General features: G+C 44.6%; 1 protein-coding gene across 2 annotated transcripts in view; it reads right to left on the reverse strand.

Annotated features, from left to right (window-relative positions):
- Positions 1 to 8,178: 8,178 nt before the first annotated feature.
- The window catches only part of tmprss9 (transmembrane serine protease 9), a 63,077-nt gene continuing 54,103 nt past the window's right edge, over positions 8,179 to 17,152 (reverse strand). The window contains exons 10-13 of one of the 2 annotated variants that reach the window (XM_078198793.1): positions 15,473 to 15,644; positions 13,756 to 14,021; positions 11,862 to 11,998; positions 8,179 to 9,873 (exon numbers count right to left, since the gene is read on the reverse strand). In XM_078198793.1, the coding sequence (XP_078054919.1) occupies positions 9,715 to 9,873; positions 11,862 to 11,998; positions 13,756 to 14,021; positions 15,473 to 15,644 (734 nt within the window). In that variant the 3' untranslated portion in view covers positions 8,179 to 9,714. The remainder of the gene's footprint in view (positions 9,874 to 11,861; positions 11,999 to 13,755; positions 14,022 to 15,472; positions 15,645 to 17,152) is intronic. The other variant, XM_078198794.1, reaches the window with a different exon arrangement.

Below are 17,152 nucleotides of genomic sequence, written 5' to 3' on the forward strand. Positions count from 1 at the left end.
GGCGAGGCTAGCGCGTGCGCACTTGGGGCGAGTCCAGCTTGGGGAACTACAACTCCCATGGTGCACCGCTGCTCGTGTCACATGATTCAGCTGCAGGTCCTGGGCAACAGCATATGAATGAGTCTGAAGATCAAAGGGTGGCTACCTGGCTGGCTACCCTGGTCTCGCTGTCAGAAATGAATCAGGTTTCGTTGTCATCTTGCCTAGGTTATTCGGAAATTACCATCTCAGTAGATCCTGGTTTTTCTGTCTAATTTTTAATCTGGATTAATGCCTTAATTTATCCTGACCTGACAGTCCCTCTTTATCTTGGTCTCATTTACCCCTTATTAAACAGGTTTTAATGACTTAGAATCATAGAATCCCTACAGTGCAGAAGAGGCCATTCAGCCCATCCCAGTCTGCACCGACTCTTCTGTCTTACCCAGGCCTTCTCTCCCACCCTATCCCTGTCATCCCACATATTTAACTTGATGTCTGTGTCGATATGCGCGATCTTCTTGGAGATTCTCTCCACTTGGAGCCGGCAGTTTGCGGTGTCCATGGTAGTCACCGACTACCATCCAGCATATTTACCATGGCTAATCCACCTAACCTGCACATCTTTGCAGTGTGGGAGGAAACTGGAGCACATGGTGGAAACCCACGCAAACACAGGGAAAATGTGCAAACTCCACACAGTCACCCAAGGTTGGAATTGAACCCAGGCCCCTGGAGCTGTGAAGCAGCAGTGCTCACCACTGTGCCATCCTGTCGCTGGGTTATCTTGATCACAATGTCCCTGTGCTATTCTGCTTTTATTGTCCTGGATACAATGATTCAGTAAGAAGTTTAACAACACCAGGTTAAAGTCCAACAGGTTTATTTGGTAGCAAAAGCCACAAGCTTTCGGAGCCTTAAGCGCCTTCTTCAGGTGAGTGGGAATTCTGTTCACAAACAAGGCATATAAAGACACAAACTCAATTTACAGAATAATGGTTGGAATGCGAATACTTACAGCTAATCAAGTCTTAAAGGTACAGTACCTTTAAGACTTGATTAGCTGTAAGTATTCGCAAGGTACAGTACCTTTAAGACTTGATTAGCTGTAAGTATTCGCATTCCAACCATTATTCTGTAAATTGAGTTTGTGTCTTTATATGCCCTGTTTGTGAACAGAATTCCCACTCACCTGAAGAAGGAGCTTAAGGCTCCGAAAGCTTGTGGCTTTTGCTACCAAATAAACCTGTTGGACTTTAACCTGGTGTTGTTAAACTTCTTACTGTGTTTACCCCAGTCCAACACCGGCATCTCCACATTACAATGATTCAGCCACAGATTGGATGTGGTTATTAATCTTCCACATTAATGAGGAGAGGAGTAAGACTGACTTGAATAGAACAAAGAAAATTACAGCACAGGAACAGGCCCTTCGGCCCTCCAAGCCTGCACCGACCATGCTGCCCGACTTAACTAAAACCCCTACCCTTCCGGGGATCATATCCCTCTATTCCCATCCTATTCATGTATTTGTCAAGACACCCCTTAAAAGCCACTACCGTATCCGCTTCCACTACCTCCCCCGGCAGCGAGTTCCAGGCACCCACCACCCTCTGTGTAAAAAATCTGCCTCGTACATCTCCTTTAAACCTTGCCCCTCGCACCTTAAACTTATGCCCCCTAATAATTGACTCTTCTACCCTGGGAAAAAGCTTCTGACTATCCACTCCATCCATGCCTCTCATAATCTTGCAGACTTCTGTCAGGTCTCAACTTCCGTCGTTCTAGTGAGAACAAACCAAGTATCTCCAACCTCTCTTCATGGCTAATGCCAGGCAACATCCTGGTAAATCTTTTCTGTACCCTCTCCAAAGCCTCCACATCTTTCTGGTAGTGTGGCAACCAGAATTGAACACTATATTCCAAGTGCGTCCTAACTAAGGTTCTATAAAGCTGCAACATGACTTGCCAATTTTTAAACTCAGTGCCCCAGCCGATGAAGGCAAGCATGCCATATGCCTTCTTGACTACCTTCTCCACCTGCATTGTCACTTTCAGTGACCTGTGTACCTGTATACCCAGATCCTTTTGCCTATCAATACTCTTAAGGGTTCTGCCATTTACTGTATATTTCCTATCCTTATTAGATCGTCCAAAATGCATTACCTCACATTTGTCCGGATTAAACTCCATCTACCATCTCTCCGCCCAAGTCTCCAACCGATCTATATCCTGCTGTATCCTCTGATGGTCCTCATCGCTATCCGCAAATCCATCAACCTTTGTGTCGTCCACAAACTTATTAATCAAACCGGTTACATTTTCCTCCCAATCATTTATATATATTACAAACAGCAAAGGTCCCAGCACTAATCCCTGAGGAACGCAACTTGTCACACCTCTACATTCAGAAACGCGCCCTTCCACTGCTACCCTCTGTCTTCTTTGACCGAGCCAGTTTTGTGTCCACCTTGCCAGCTCACCTCTGATCCCATGCGACTTCACCTTCTGCACCAGTCTGCTATGAGGCCTTACTGAAATCCATGTAGACAACATCCACTGCCCTACCCTCATCAATCATCTTTGTCACTTCTTTGAAAAACTCGATCAAGTTAGTGAGACACGACCCCCTCTTCACAAAACCATGTTACCTCTCACTAAAACATCCACTTATTTCCAAGTGGGAATAAATCCTGTCTCGAAGAATCCTCTTTAATAATTTCCCTACCACTGTTGTAAGGCTCACCGGCCTGTAATTACCTGGATTATTCCTGCTACCCTTCTTAAACAAAGGAACAACATTGGCTATTCTCCAATCCTCTGGGACCTCCACTGTGTCTTTATATGCCCTGTTAACTCCCACTCACCTGATGAAGGGGCTGCGCTCCAAAAGCTTGTGGCTTGTGCTACGAAATAAATCTGTTGGACTTTAACCTGGTGTTGTGAGACTTCTTACTGTATTATCCCTGTAGCCAATGAGGATACAAAAATTTCTCTCAAGGCCCCAGCAATTTCCTACCTTGCCTCATTATTCTGGGGTACATCCCATCAGGCTATGAGGACTTGACTACCTTAATGTTTCTCAAGAATCCCAATACCTCTTCCTCTTTGATCTCAACATGACTCAAACTATCTACACACCCTTTCCCAGATTCATCATCCACCAAGTCCTTCTCTTTAGTGAATACTGACGCAAAGTACTCATTTAATACCTCGTCCATTTCCTCTGGCTCTACGTATAGATTCCCTCCCTTGTCCTTGAGTGGGCCAACCCTCTCCCTGGCTACCCCCTTGTTCTTTATATATGTATAAAAAGCCTTGGGATTTTCCTTAGTCCTGCTGGCCAATGGTTTTTCGTGACCCCTTTTAGCCCTCCTCAGTCCTTGCTTAAGTTTCTTTCTACTTTCCTTGTATTCCACACTTGCTTTGTGTGTTCCCAGCCTCCTAGCTTTGACAAATACTTCCTTTTTCTCTTTGACTAGGCTCACAATATCTCTCGTTATCCAAGGTTCCCAAAACTTGCCATACTTATCCTTCATCCTTACAGGAATGTGCCGGTCCTGAATCCCTATCAACTTACACTTGAAAGCCTCCCACATGCCAGATGTTGATTTGCCCTCAAACATCTGCCCCCAATCTGCATTCTTCAGTTCCTGCCTAATATTGTTGTAATTAGCCTTCCCCCAATTTAGCACCCTAACTTGAGGACTACATTTATCTTTATCCATCAGTACCTTAAAGCTTACTGAATTGTGATCACTGTCCCCAAACTGCTCCCCTACTGAAACATCGACCACCTGGTCGGGCTCATTCCCCAATACCAGGTTCAGTACGGCCTCTTCCCTACTTGGACTATCTACATACTGTTTCAAGAAGCCCTCCTGGATGCTCCTTACAAACTCTGCCCCATTCATGGCCCTAGCACTAAGTGAGTCCCAGTAAATATAGGGGAAGTTAAAATCTCCCACCACAACAACCCTGTTACTTTTACACCTTGCCAAAATCTGCCTACATATCTGTTCCTCAATCTCCCGCTGGCAGTTGGGTGGCCTATAGTAAACCCCCAACATTGTGACTATTCCTGAGCTCTACCCATATTGCCTCCCTGTATGAGCCCTCTGAGGTGTCCTCCCGCAGTACTGCTGTGATATTCTCCTTAACCAATAGTGTAACTCCCCCACCCCTTTTACATCCCCCTCTATCTCACCTGAAACAACTGTATCCTGGAATGTTAAGCTGCCAATCCTGTCCTTCCCTTAACCAATTCTCTGTAATAGCAACAACATCATAGTTCCTAATCCAAGCTCTAAGTTCATCTGCCTTACCTGTTATACTTCTTGCATTAAAACAAATGCACTTCACTCCACCAGACCCCCTTTGATTAGCAATTACATCCTGCCTGCTTTTTCTCTGAGTCTTACTGGCCTTATTCTCTGGTTCCCCCTCAGCTAATTCACCTTTGCTTTGGTTCCCAACCCCGTGCCAAATTAGTTTAAATACCCCCATGTGACACTAGCAAACCTCCCGGCCAGAATATTTATGCCCTTCCAATTTAGGTGCAACCCGTCCTTCTTGTACAGGTCCCACCTGCCCCGGAAGAGATCGCAATGGTCCATATATCTGAAACCCTCCTTCCTACACCAGCTGTTTAGCCATGTGTTGAGCTGCACTATCCTCCTATTCCTAGCCTCACTAACACGTGTCACAGGGAGTAATCCTGAGATTACAGTGCAGCCCCGTTGTAACGCGACGGTTGGGGTCCATAAAATGTTATCACGAATGTTATCGGGGTCGCGCTAAATCGGGGTCGCGCTAAATCGGGGTCGCACTAAATCACTAAACCGGAAAGAGCAAAAAAAGGGTCCAATGATTCATCGCGTCATATCCAATTTCACGCTAAATCGGTGCGCGTAAAATCGGGGTTCCACTGTACAACCCTAGAAGTCCTGCTTTTTAACTTTCTACCTAACTCCCTAAATTGCTGCTGCAGGACCTCATCACTCTTCCTGCCTATGTCGTTCATACCAATATGTACCACGACCTCTGGCTGCTCACCCTCTCCTTTCAGAATGCTTTCTGTCCGTTCAGAGACATCCTGGACCCTGGAGTCTCTTTCACGTCCACAAAAGCGTCTGTCTGTACCCCTAACTATAGAGTCCCCTATAACTATTGCTCTAGTCCTCTTTGTCCCTCCCTGCTTAACAACAGAGCCAGCCGTGGTTCCACTGCTTTGGCTGCTGCTGCTGGTATCCCCTGATAGGCCATCCCCCCCAACAGTATCCAAAACGGTATACTTGTTAGAGAGGGGGATGACCACAGGGGATGGAGTGAATAGATGGAGTTTTGATTCTCTGTTACTGTGTTTGTCCACATACTGTGAAATAAAAGCAACTTTAACAATTCTGATCAGATCATATTTCACCATGTTTCAATCCACTTTCAAAAATAGTGAAGATGTGCATGTCTTGACACTTATAAAAGACATAGCATCCAGTTCAGATCACAAGGGGGCCCTATTGTTACACCCCTGGCTAATTGTGCAGTTAGTTATTGGGCAGAAAGTAATTCATTTAAACCACCTGGGGGAGTGTGCCTGAGAAAATATCGAAGGAAGACTGAAATTTGTAACAATTCCCAAAACGCACCTTTATTGTTGGATTTATATTGCTGGTTCATTAATTGCAACTTCATAGAGGTTTGTTTGTTGATACATTGCATTACCAAATTATCCTGAATATTCTCCCTTTCATATGCTGCTAAATCTCATGTTATTACCAGCATTTTCTTTCTAGCCAGCCTGATCTGCAATGCACACACACTAACTGCGGCCCATTAGTGAAGATTTTGCAAATTCTATTCCCTCCACCTCCCCACACCCCCTTTTCTATTTTTTCCATCCTTATGAGTCCTATGTGTGATACAGTTCAGTAAGGAAGTACAAGTTGCTCTGACAATGCACTTTTACATTTATATTGTAGTCTGGAGCTATGGGCATCAATGGTCGAGTCTCCACCAGTCTTTCCATCACCTGGAGATAACTCTCTGCCACTCTTTACCACTTGCCATTGGCACGTGTTGGAAGGATTTTCAGGTTGATGATCAATTTGTTTGAGCAGGTTATGAACCTAGCTTCCTTGACCATGAAGTCCTGGGTTACCTCAGAGCCAGGGATGCTGCTCACTGTGCCACAGACCTATGAATCCTATGGCTTGATTATATTTCTCTCTCATTCTAACCCAAGCTGCAGCCAAGACTCTAATTGCTAATCGATCGATCGCATCCCTGTGTTTCTGCTCCTCCATTTTACTTGTAATATTCCTACTATTGGTATAAGGATGCCTTCCAAAGTTGGCAGCTTTCCTCAGTGATTGCTATTCTGCTATTTACCCATCTTGCTTCACTTCTGTAAAACTTCATATTTCCATTAGCTTCATGCTGTCTTTTGAATAAACGAAGCTGTAGTTTTGATCTGCTGTTTAAGCTTTTGCCTAAAAAAAACAAAACACCCCACTTAATCAGCACTCTGTCGACCAACTTAAACATTTACTCCCTCCATCATCGGCACACATAGGCAGCAGTGTGTATCACCTACAGGATGCACTTCAGTAACTCACCAAGGTTCCTTCGAAAGCACCTTCTAAACCTACAACCTCTAACACCCAAAAGGACAAGGGTAGCATATGTACAGGAACACCACCAGCTGCATGCTACCCTCCACGCCACACACCATCCTGACTTGGAACTATATCACCATTCCTTCACTGTTGCTGGATCAAAATCCCGGAATTCCCTTCCCAACAGCAATGTGGATGTACCTAGAGCACATGGACTGCAGCAGTTCTTAAGGGTAATTATGGATGGGCAACAATTGCTAGCCTACCCAGCGATGCCCACATCCCATGAAAGAATTTTTGAAAATCCTACTTGAGCACATCATAGCTTCCAAGAGGGAAATAAAGCTGATTCTTTGGTCAAAACCTAGATTTTATCAGAATTTTTGTTCTATTTCAAATTCCAACTTTTAATAGTGTTAAAACCGACACTGCTGTTACTCTTTCGAAGTAGTGAATTCCAGACCCACTCAACAATATTTTTTCATGAATACAACAAGCAATATTGGAGCTCTAATACAAATACAGTGTTAAACATTCTGGAAAATGCAAGCACTCATATGGTGCTGATCATACAGAAATTTACAGAATAGAAAAAAATACTTGTTTCAATTCAGCAAGTTTGCGGATGACACGAAGATGGCTGGACTTGCGGATAGCGAAGAGCATTGTCGGGCAATACAGCAGGATATAGATAGGCTGGAAAATTGGGCGGAGAGGTGGCAGATGGAGTTTAATCCGGATAAATGCGAAGTGATGCATTTTGGAAGAAATAATGTAGGGAGGAATTATACAATAAATGGCAGAGTCATCAGGAGTATAGAAACACAGAGGGACCTAGATGTGCAAGTCCACAAATCCTTAAAGGTGGCAACACAGGTGGAGAAGGTGGTGAAGAAGACATATGGTATGCTTGCCTTTATAGGACGGGGTATAGAGTATAAAAGCTGGAGTCTGATGATGCAGCTGTATAGAACGCTGGTTAGGCCACATTTGGAGTACTGCATCCAGTTCTGGTCGCCGCACTACCAGAAGGACGTGGAGGCGTTAGAGAGAGTGCAGAGGTTTACCAGGATGTTGCCTGGTATGGAGGGTCTTAGCTATGAGGAGAGATTGCGTAAACTGGGGTTGTTCTCCCTGGAAAGACGGAGAATGAGGGGAGATCTAATAGAGGTGTACAAGATTATGAAGGGGATAGATAGGGTGAACGGTGGGAAGCTTTTTCCCAGATCAGAAGTGACGTTCACGAGGGGTCACGGGCTCAAGGTGAGAGGGGCGAAGTATAACTCAGATATTAGAGGGATGTTTTTTACACAGAGGGTGGTGGGGGCCTGGAATGCGCTGCCAAGTAGGGTGGTGGAGGCAGGCACGCTGACATCGTTTAAGACTTACCTGGATAGTCACATGAGCAGCCTGGGAATGGAGGGATACAAACGATTGGTCTAGTTGGACCAAGGAGCGGCACAGGCTTGGAGGGCCGAAAGGCCTGTTTCCTGTGCTGTACTGTTCTTTGTACTTTGTTCAGATAAATAATTAATTCAAAGTGATTAATCTGATTTATCAGTAAATTATCATTTGCCAATGTGTATCTTAAATTTACAAGGTAATGTACCACTCTATACCTGATGAAACCCCTCAGTATCATGTTAAGAACAATGTGTAACTTTATACATTTACTTTATATTTGTATTTGCACGTTAAGAAAGGTGAAACATGGTTCCAGTTTTATTTAGAGTGTTTTGCGAGCTGGATGCCAGGAGGTCTGGGGGATTCATGCATTTTTATGAGGTTTTATGATCCTTGAAATGAAGAGATCGATTACAAAGGGGTTAGTAGTTCTGTCAATTAAGGAAAAACTGTGCTATTGCCTAGCAACAGGGGTCCAGGGACACGCAGAGACTCATTGAAAGACAGAGGACAGTCGGTCAGTGCGTGTAAGCCAGAGAGTTAAGTAAGAAAGAAATCCTGCCGACTGGGGAACTGGGTTTCTGGAGTTGAAGTATTGGAGTTTTTGGGTGTCTCGGGAAAAGATACCAGCAGGCGGAAAAGCATATAGTGAATGTTCAGAAGCCTGCTGGAAGAAAACTGCTTCCAACTGAGCCATCCCGAGCAAGAAGCCTTGGTCTTGAGATGAAGGTAAATCTTGACTGGTTGTGGTTTTTATGTCTGTAAGGTTATTGCTGGGATAAAAGGAGTTATGTGAGTTTAAATCATTTTCTGGTGTTTGTATCAAAATCTTTTCCACCCTTTTGTCTGGTGTACTATAGTTTCGCTTTCTTGTTTAATATACATTTTACTTTTTGTGTTAAAAGTACAATGGCAGACTCTTATAAATGTGTTCAGCAACTGACCTCTACCATTTTCTAAAAAAACAATGATGGGATCTATCAAGCCAGGTTTCACTCAGAGACCTGACTTGCCCTGTATTAACATCAGCTGGGATCGTAACAATCATTCTATTTTGTGATTATGAAGATCTTATAAACCTGAAAATACTGTGAGTGACAAGTTGTCCTAGTGCAAACATCTTTGCCATTTGATAGGTTTAACAATTGCTTGAACGTATTAAAAGTTCACCTGACAGCATCACCAAAAGTAATTTCTACATTTTAGTGTTAAGCTTTCAGATTTTGTATCCTCCCACCCTGACATGACTGGATTAAGAGATTTGGAAAAGCAATTTTATGGCGATCTTTAAACTCCTTAAAGTGAATGCTGTGCAGAAAATAGATTAAATATAAATCCCCCTGTTTTATACCCTCTGTAAACAGGAAGCAGCTCAGGCACAGGTAGATGAGACATTGACAATTATGCACCAGTTGATGACAAAAGCTATGATATCCAGCATCTCAAATGATCTGTTAGAATCAAGAACCATAAAATCAGGATCAGTTTAAAAATATCTCAACAAATCAGATTCATGTACATCTCATTTCATTAAAATTCACACTCCTGCACAAATGAAACAATTGTAGAAATTGTACTGAAGGCTGAGAGAACAGGGTATCTGAAATTAAGAGAATTGATGGAGTCCCACAACCCCAGTGAGAGACGCACATTCAGAGTTGAGTCCCAATGTGTGTAGTACAGTGTTTGATTAAATAATTTCAGATCCTTTTAGCCTTCAGAAAACAAATTGTGTGATGAAACTTCGGAGTGCTGTAACTCTGGTGTAGACTCCGGGTGCATTAGCTCTTGCACAACCGACTCCCCAGCTTGTAATTCCAACAAGGAACCACTTTCCAGAGGCCTCCCTGCAAACTAGTGGGCCACCAGAATCGCCCTGTAAAAAAAAACAATGTTACTACACACAAAATGGACAGGATTGAGTTACTGTCTCAGACAGATCTGTTGGTCGCTGCTCCTGTGAGGTTAGCTCATTTTAATGCCTTCAGAGAGGAGATGCTTCAACATCTTGGTCAATGGCGTGTGTGACTGAGTCATTGAGAGGCACTAAATAGCAACCTGGAGATATGTGGAATATTCTGCAATAACATGCACTCTGCTTGTGATTCATACACGGGACACTACATCTTTTTCAGGCCAGTTAAAATTGATCATCTCTAGTGTAATGTTGTTGCAGAATATACGAATCATGTGACATTCGGTGAAAATAACCACTCTGGATGCTTGGGACGGCACGGTAGCACAGTGGTTAGCACTACTGTCTCACAGCTCCAGGGACCTGGGTTCGATTCCCCGGCTTGGGTCACTGTCTCATAGAAATCATAGAAATCATAGAAACCCTACAGTGCAGAAGGAGGCCATTCGGCCCATCGAGTCTGCACCGACCACAACCCCACCCAGGCCCTACCCCCACATATTTTTACCCACTAATCCCTCTAACCTACGCATCTCAGGACTCTAAGGGGCAATTTTTTAAAAATTTTTTTTAACCTGGCCAATCAACCTAACCCGCACATCTTTGGACTGTGGGAGGAAACCGGAGCACCCGGAGGAAACCCACGCAGACACGAGGAGAATGTGCAAACTCCACACAGACAGTGACCCGAGCCGGGAATCGAACCCAGGACCCTGGAGCTGTGTGGAGTTTGCACGTTCTCCCCATGTCTGCGTGGGTTTCCTCCCACAGCCCAAAGATGTGCGGGTTAGGTAGATTGGCCATGCTAAATTGCCCCTTAGTGTCCCGGGATGCGTAGGTTAGAGGGATTAGCAGGATAAATATGTAGGTTTACGGGGATAGGGCCTGGGGTGGGATTGTTGTCGGTGCAGACTCGATGGGCCGAATGGCCTCCTTCTGCACTGTAGGATTTCTATTCTATCTTTGATGCTTCTCCTGATCACTTGATTCTGATGAATGCAGATGCAAAATATCAAAGTTCTAGTTTGACTGACAAGGACTTCAAATAAGGTTTGAAATCTGATGAGTCCCAAGGTAATTCTATTCACTCTCCATGACCAGGAATGAGTAGCACTTTGTGCTAATCTAAATACACCAAAAATATCAAATCGACTTATACTGCCATATCCGCTCTCTGCTGCAGTGTAACATTTTTCAAGAAAGGCTAATCAGACCAATAAACCTACCTCCTTTTCAGAGTTCAGCTTCACCTACCCACCTTGTCATCATATTCATTAAACTCATCTACCCATCTTATCATCTCCCAAGAGGAGGCCATGGCTGAATGGCATTACCACTGGACTATTAATGTGGGAACTCAGGCACCCAGGTTCGAATCCTGCCATGGCAAATGGTGGAATTTAAATTCAATAAAAAATATCTGGAATTAAGAATCTACAGATGACCATGAAACCAGTGTCAGTTGTTGGGGGAAAGAAAACATCTAGTTCACTGATGTCCTTTAGGGAAGGATATCTGCCGTCCTTACCTAGTCTGGCCCACATGACTCCAGAGCCACAGCAATGTGATTGACTCTCAGCTGCCATAGAGATGGGCAATTAATGCTGGCCAGCCAGTGATGCCCACGTCTCATGAATGAATTTTAAAAATCCATCCTTCACCACATCACTCAACTCTCACACTGTAACCAAATCCCTCAACTGCATTTACATAGCCACTCATCACCCTCCTCATCCTAACCTTCCCATCTTGTCACCATATGCCTCAAACCACCTACCCATACACAATATCACATCCATCAATCCCTTCTCCCTCTTGCTTACAGTTTTGTTGTGCAATGTTGTTCTCCAGTAGTTGATGCTATTTTGCCCAACTCTCTGCAAACTCTATCACTATCTTGTGCTGCTGCATGTTTCCCAAGTTCTGCTGATTGATCATTCAGGGCTTACCTGGCACGTGTCCACGCCTCCTTTCAGCATCCCAGCACAAAACATTCTGGGAGAGAGCTGGCTGCCATACAGTTTCCGGCACACACTGTCACTGATCAGACTTACTTCAGCTTTCTTCAGCAGGTAAGACAGATAGCCTGGGTGGTGCAGAGAATGCAATGATAGTTAATGATCAATTCTATAAAATAAATGAAGTAGTGAGGTTCCTTCTTCAGAACCTCAAGCTGCAGCACGTTTACATTCTGGAGTAAGAAAGACAAATGCAAAATTTATTGCGACCCTTCCCAGCATTTAGTGGAAGTACCCACTTGTGAACGTTTCATTCAATTGTACAGCAGGTCCTGCCTGAGTGCAGTAAGAGTTTTAACAACACCAGGTTAAAGTCCAACAGGTTTATTTGGTAGCAAATACCATTAGCTTTCGGAGCGCTGCTCCTTCGTCAGATGGAGTGGAAACATTTCCACTCCATCTGACGAAGGAGCAGCGCTCCAAAAGCTAATGGTATTTGCTACCAAATAAACCTGTTGGACTTTAACCTGGTGTTGTTAAAACTCTTACTGTGTTCACCCCAGTCCAACGCCGGCATCTCCACATCATGAGTACAGTGATACAGCTCCTATTGATAAAGCTCCTGAGATACAAACTCTCCTGGCTATTTTACCATTCCTGGGGATTGATTTCCAATTATTCCAACTTGAATCGATTCCCACATTCTATCCTCCATTTACTTGAGGTCATCCAAATCTCTGCTGCCGGTGCCCGAACTCACACCAAATCCCATTCCTATATCAGTCCTGTGGCTCATTGGCCTACATTGGCTCCCAACCAAGCAATATAGAATCATAGAATCCCTCTGGTGCAGAAGGAGACTATTTGGCCCATCGAGGCTGCACCGACTCTCTAACAGGGCCCTCCCCCCGCCCTCCACCCCCCCCCCCCCCCCCCCCAATCCCCATAACACCACACATTTACCATGGCTAACCCCATCTAACTTACACATCTTTGGACAATAAAGGGCAATTCAGCATGGCCAATCCACCTAACCTGCATGTCTTTGGACTGTGGGAAGAAACTGGAGCACCTGGAGGAAACCCTAACAGAAACTGGGAGAACGTGCAAACTCCACACAGACAGTGACCCAAGGCCGGAATCAAACCCAGGTCCCTGGGACTGTTTCTTTTTATAAAAATTCTCATCGTTGTATTCAAATCTCTCCATGGCCTCACCCCTCACTATCTCTGTAATCTCCTAAATCTCCATAACCTCTCAAATTCTGGCTTCTTGTGATTCCCCAATTTTAATGGATCCACAGTTGGTGGCCGTAGCTTCAGTCGCCTCAGCCCCAAGTTCTGGAATACCCTCCCTACACCTCTCCCATCTCTCTCCCTCACTTTAAAATTATTCCTTTCTCAAAGTTACAAAACCAATGCGCAGAGTGGACAGAGCAAGCCCTTAATCCATCCTCTTGCTTGCTGCAAAAACCAATTCCAATTGAACCCAATTCACGGTCCCCACAATGGAGACAGGCTAGATTCAAGCTGACACCCCCACTCTGACGAAGGGTTCTTTCAACTCAAAACGCTGGCTCTATTCTCTCTCCACAGACGCTGTCAGACCTGCATTTTCTGTTCTTGGATCCCATCTTAGGCTTGACCTGACTCTTGATCTTCGCCAAAAGGCCTCCCTTTTAAACCTTGCCTCTTTTGATGCCTCTCTGTTTTTCTCTCTCACCCAGTTTCCCTCACCTTTGAGTCTTATTGGTTTTTAGTTTTGATCTCTCAGTCGCCCTCTAAATACCAATTTACCATGAGACATGTGTGAAGGAATGATCATACACTCACGCACACATTATAAGGCTCAGACAAACAGAATGTAATGTTATGTTGCTGCTTACCCCCTTCCGATGTGGTGCCCCAGCCTGTTATATAACATTTCATTCCGTCTGAGAATCTGTGGGAGGACGAGGGTACACAGGCAGGCTGGATAACTTTGGAGAGTGTGACAGGCTCGGATAGTTCCAATAGGGCGATATCAGTATCCAGGCTGAAGGTATTGAATTTGGTGTGGACGATGATGCGTTTGAAGATTACTTTGGTGCCTTGAAATCCAGAACGCTGGAGGGTTCCCAGGTAACCCAGCCAACGGCGCGGATCCTTCTGACTTTGAAAAGAAAATTCAATCAAACATCTGCTTATGGTTTTAAAGTTTAAAGTTTATTTATTGGTGTCACAGGTAGGTTTACATTAACATTGCAAAGAAGTTATTGTGAAAATCCCCTAGCCGCCATACTCCGGCGCCTGTTCAGGTACACGGGGGAGAATTTAGCATGGTCAATGCACTTAACCGGCGCATCTTTCGGACTGTGGAAGGAAACCAGAGCACCCAGAGGAAACCCTCACAGACACAGGGAGAACGTCCAAACTCCACACAGACAGTGACCGAAGCCGGGAATCGTACCCGGGTCGCTCGAGCTATGAGGCAGCAGTGCTAACCCCTGTGCCACTGTGCTGCCCATTCAAGGCCCGGTGAGCATTCACTGCTCAGCAAACGGCTTTATTTTAAATAGGTTCCACCTCCATTGTATTGAAGCCACTTTCACTCCCTCCCTATATCACTCTCTTCCCCAGTGGTCCCTGGACCATCTGTTAATAATTTTTACTCCTTAATATTGTTTGCCAGAAGGTGTGGATTATTACACGGGTAATCTTTCACACAGAGTGGCTGTCAGTATAGTGCAGTATTGGACCCAGCCGACCCTTCTTTAGTGTGAGCCCAGATGGTGACTGGGCAGGATATGAAGGTGCCACACCTGCGCCCTCAAGCACTGTCCACCTACATGACATTTACAGCTGGACTCACTGGATAGTGAGCAGTGGTGGCTCATTTCCACACCCTGGTACAGGGGCACTGAGGGTGACTCTAATTCTTAATCAGATTGGCTGAACCAGCAGAGGGCGAGGGTAGAAACTTTTGCCTCCCCTCACCGGAAAAACGTGCTTAAGATTGAAAAGTCTTGCTGCGACCATGTTTACAGTGCTGCTGATTGGAGCTTCCAATATTCAAACTATAAAATTAGACATTTTTAGCAGTTTAAACAAACTACTTAAAGTAAACACCAATACAATGGACTTATACCGTAATCATACACATGTGCATACATGATATGAGGACATACTTGAAAGAATGGCTGTGTCTACACTGCTCTTTGCATTGTGTATACACTACAATGAGTGGCTGTGTACACTGCTCTGAGTATGTGCACATTGCTAAGAGTGCTTGTGCATACTGCTCTGAATGTGTGTACATTGAAACGAGTGGCTGTGAGTCTGCATGTTCACTGCTATGGGACCGTGTATTCATTACTATGGGTCAGTGTGCTCACTAATGTGCATCAGTGTGTTCACTATATGGGTTTGTCTGTTCACTACTATGCAACTGTGTGTTCAGTACTCTGGGTCTGTGTGTTCACTGTTCTGGTGAGTGTGCTCGCTTTGTGGTGGTTATGGGCGAGTCTACATGCATTCAGTTGTTTTTAAAAGAGTGACACCATCCTTTCTGAATCAGTTGGTACACAACATGTCCCTGTTGTTCTCCAAGAAATATTCACGTACTTCAAGAAGCAATGGGCAGCAGTGACCACCCAGTTGGGAGATATCAGTGTTCCACCACACACGTGCCCACCGTACAAAATGTGCAGACTGATTTGCCAAGGAAATTCTCCAGGAGCGCTACTCACTCCTCCCACAATCCTTGTTCCAACCATCAGAGGTGCAGTTCCACAGGCTACAAAAAAAAACTGGGCTCAGTTACAGGGTTCAATACACGAGAAAACTCAACAGCAACAGTTAACACAGGTCAGATTGAACCGAATGCAACAACAAGTTTATCAATTTATTAATGTTTTTGTTAGGCAATCACATGGGAGAATCTCTGTTGGTGATGTGTCATGTTTAGTGCTGTGATATGCCAGGAGATGTCCCAAGTGGCATGTGTGGGGAAAATGTATGAGAATGTTCATCTGGAGATGTGTGTGTTGATGTGCCAGCAATGTGTACAGTGATATGAAAGCAAATTACTGCGGATGCTGGAATCTGAAACAAACACAGAAAATGCTGGAAAGATTCAACAAGTCTGTGGAGACAGAGTAGAGACAATGATGATTCAAAGGCTCTGTTCTCTCTCCACAGACGCTGTCGGGCCTGCTGAGATTTTGCAGCATTTTCTGTTTTTGTGTGCTGTGATATTCACCGGGGGTGTTCATGGTGCTGCTTGCAGTGGTGTGTGTGGTGATGTTTAGGGCATTGTGCACTGTAGTGTGCGAGGTGTACAATGGTGTGTTTAATTGCTGCTTTGGTGTTGGCTATGTTCATGATACATGTGTTGGTTTCAAGGAGGATTTCATTGTTCCAACTGCATTCAGGCTGCAAAAATGTTATTGTAGTGAACATAGAGACATAGGCCGGAGCTCTACCACCTCACACGCGACGAAATCGGCACGGCCAAGGGTCTGACCGTCGACCTCGGGCGGGAATTTCCGGTCTCATCCAAGTGATGCCATAAAATCCCACCCATAGAGTCATAGAAGTTTACAGCATGGAAACAGGCCTTCGGCCCAACTTGTCCATGCTGCCCAGCTTTTACCACTAAGCTAGTCCCAATTGCCTGCATTTGGCCCATATCCCTCTATACCCACCTTACCCATGTAACTGTCTAAATGCTTTTTAAAAGACAAAACTGTAGCCGCCTCTACTACTACCTCAGGCAGCTCGTTCCAGATACTCACCACCCCCTGGGTGAAACAATTGCTTCTCTGGACCCTTTTGTATCTCTCCCCTCTCACCTTAAACCTATGCCCTCTACTTTTAGATTCCCCTATCTTTGGGAAAAGATATTGACTATCTACCTTATCTGTGCCTCTCATTATTTTATAGACCTCTATAAGATCACCCCCAAGTCTCCTACGCTCCAGGGAAAAAAGTCCCAGTCTATCCAGCCTCTCCTTATAACTCAAGCATCCTAGTAAATCATTTCTGCACTCTTCCTAATTTATAATATCCTTTCTATGATAGGGTGACCAGAACTGTACACAGTATTCCAAGTGTGGCCTTACCAATGTCTTGTACAACTTCAACAAGACCTCCCAACTCCTGTATTCAATGTTCTGACCAATGAAACCAAGCATGCCGAATGCTTTCTTCACCACTCTGTCCACCTGTGACTCCACTTTCAAAGAGCTAGGAACCTCTACCCCTAGATCTCTTTGTTCTATAACTCTCCCCAGTGCCTTACCA

The sequence above is a fragment of the Mustelus asterias genome, chromosome 26 (genome assembly GCF_964213995.1).
Source record: "Mustelus asterias chromosome 26, sMusAst1.hap1.1, whole genome shotgun sequence".
In the NCBI taxonomy this organism is placed as follows: Eukaryota; Metazoa; Chordata; class Chondrichthyes; order Carcharhiniformes; family Triakidae; genus Mustelus; species Mustelus asterias.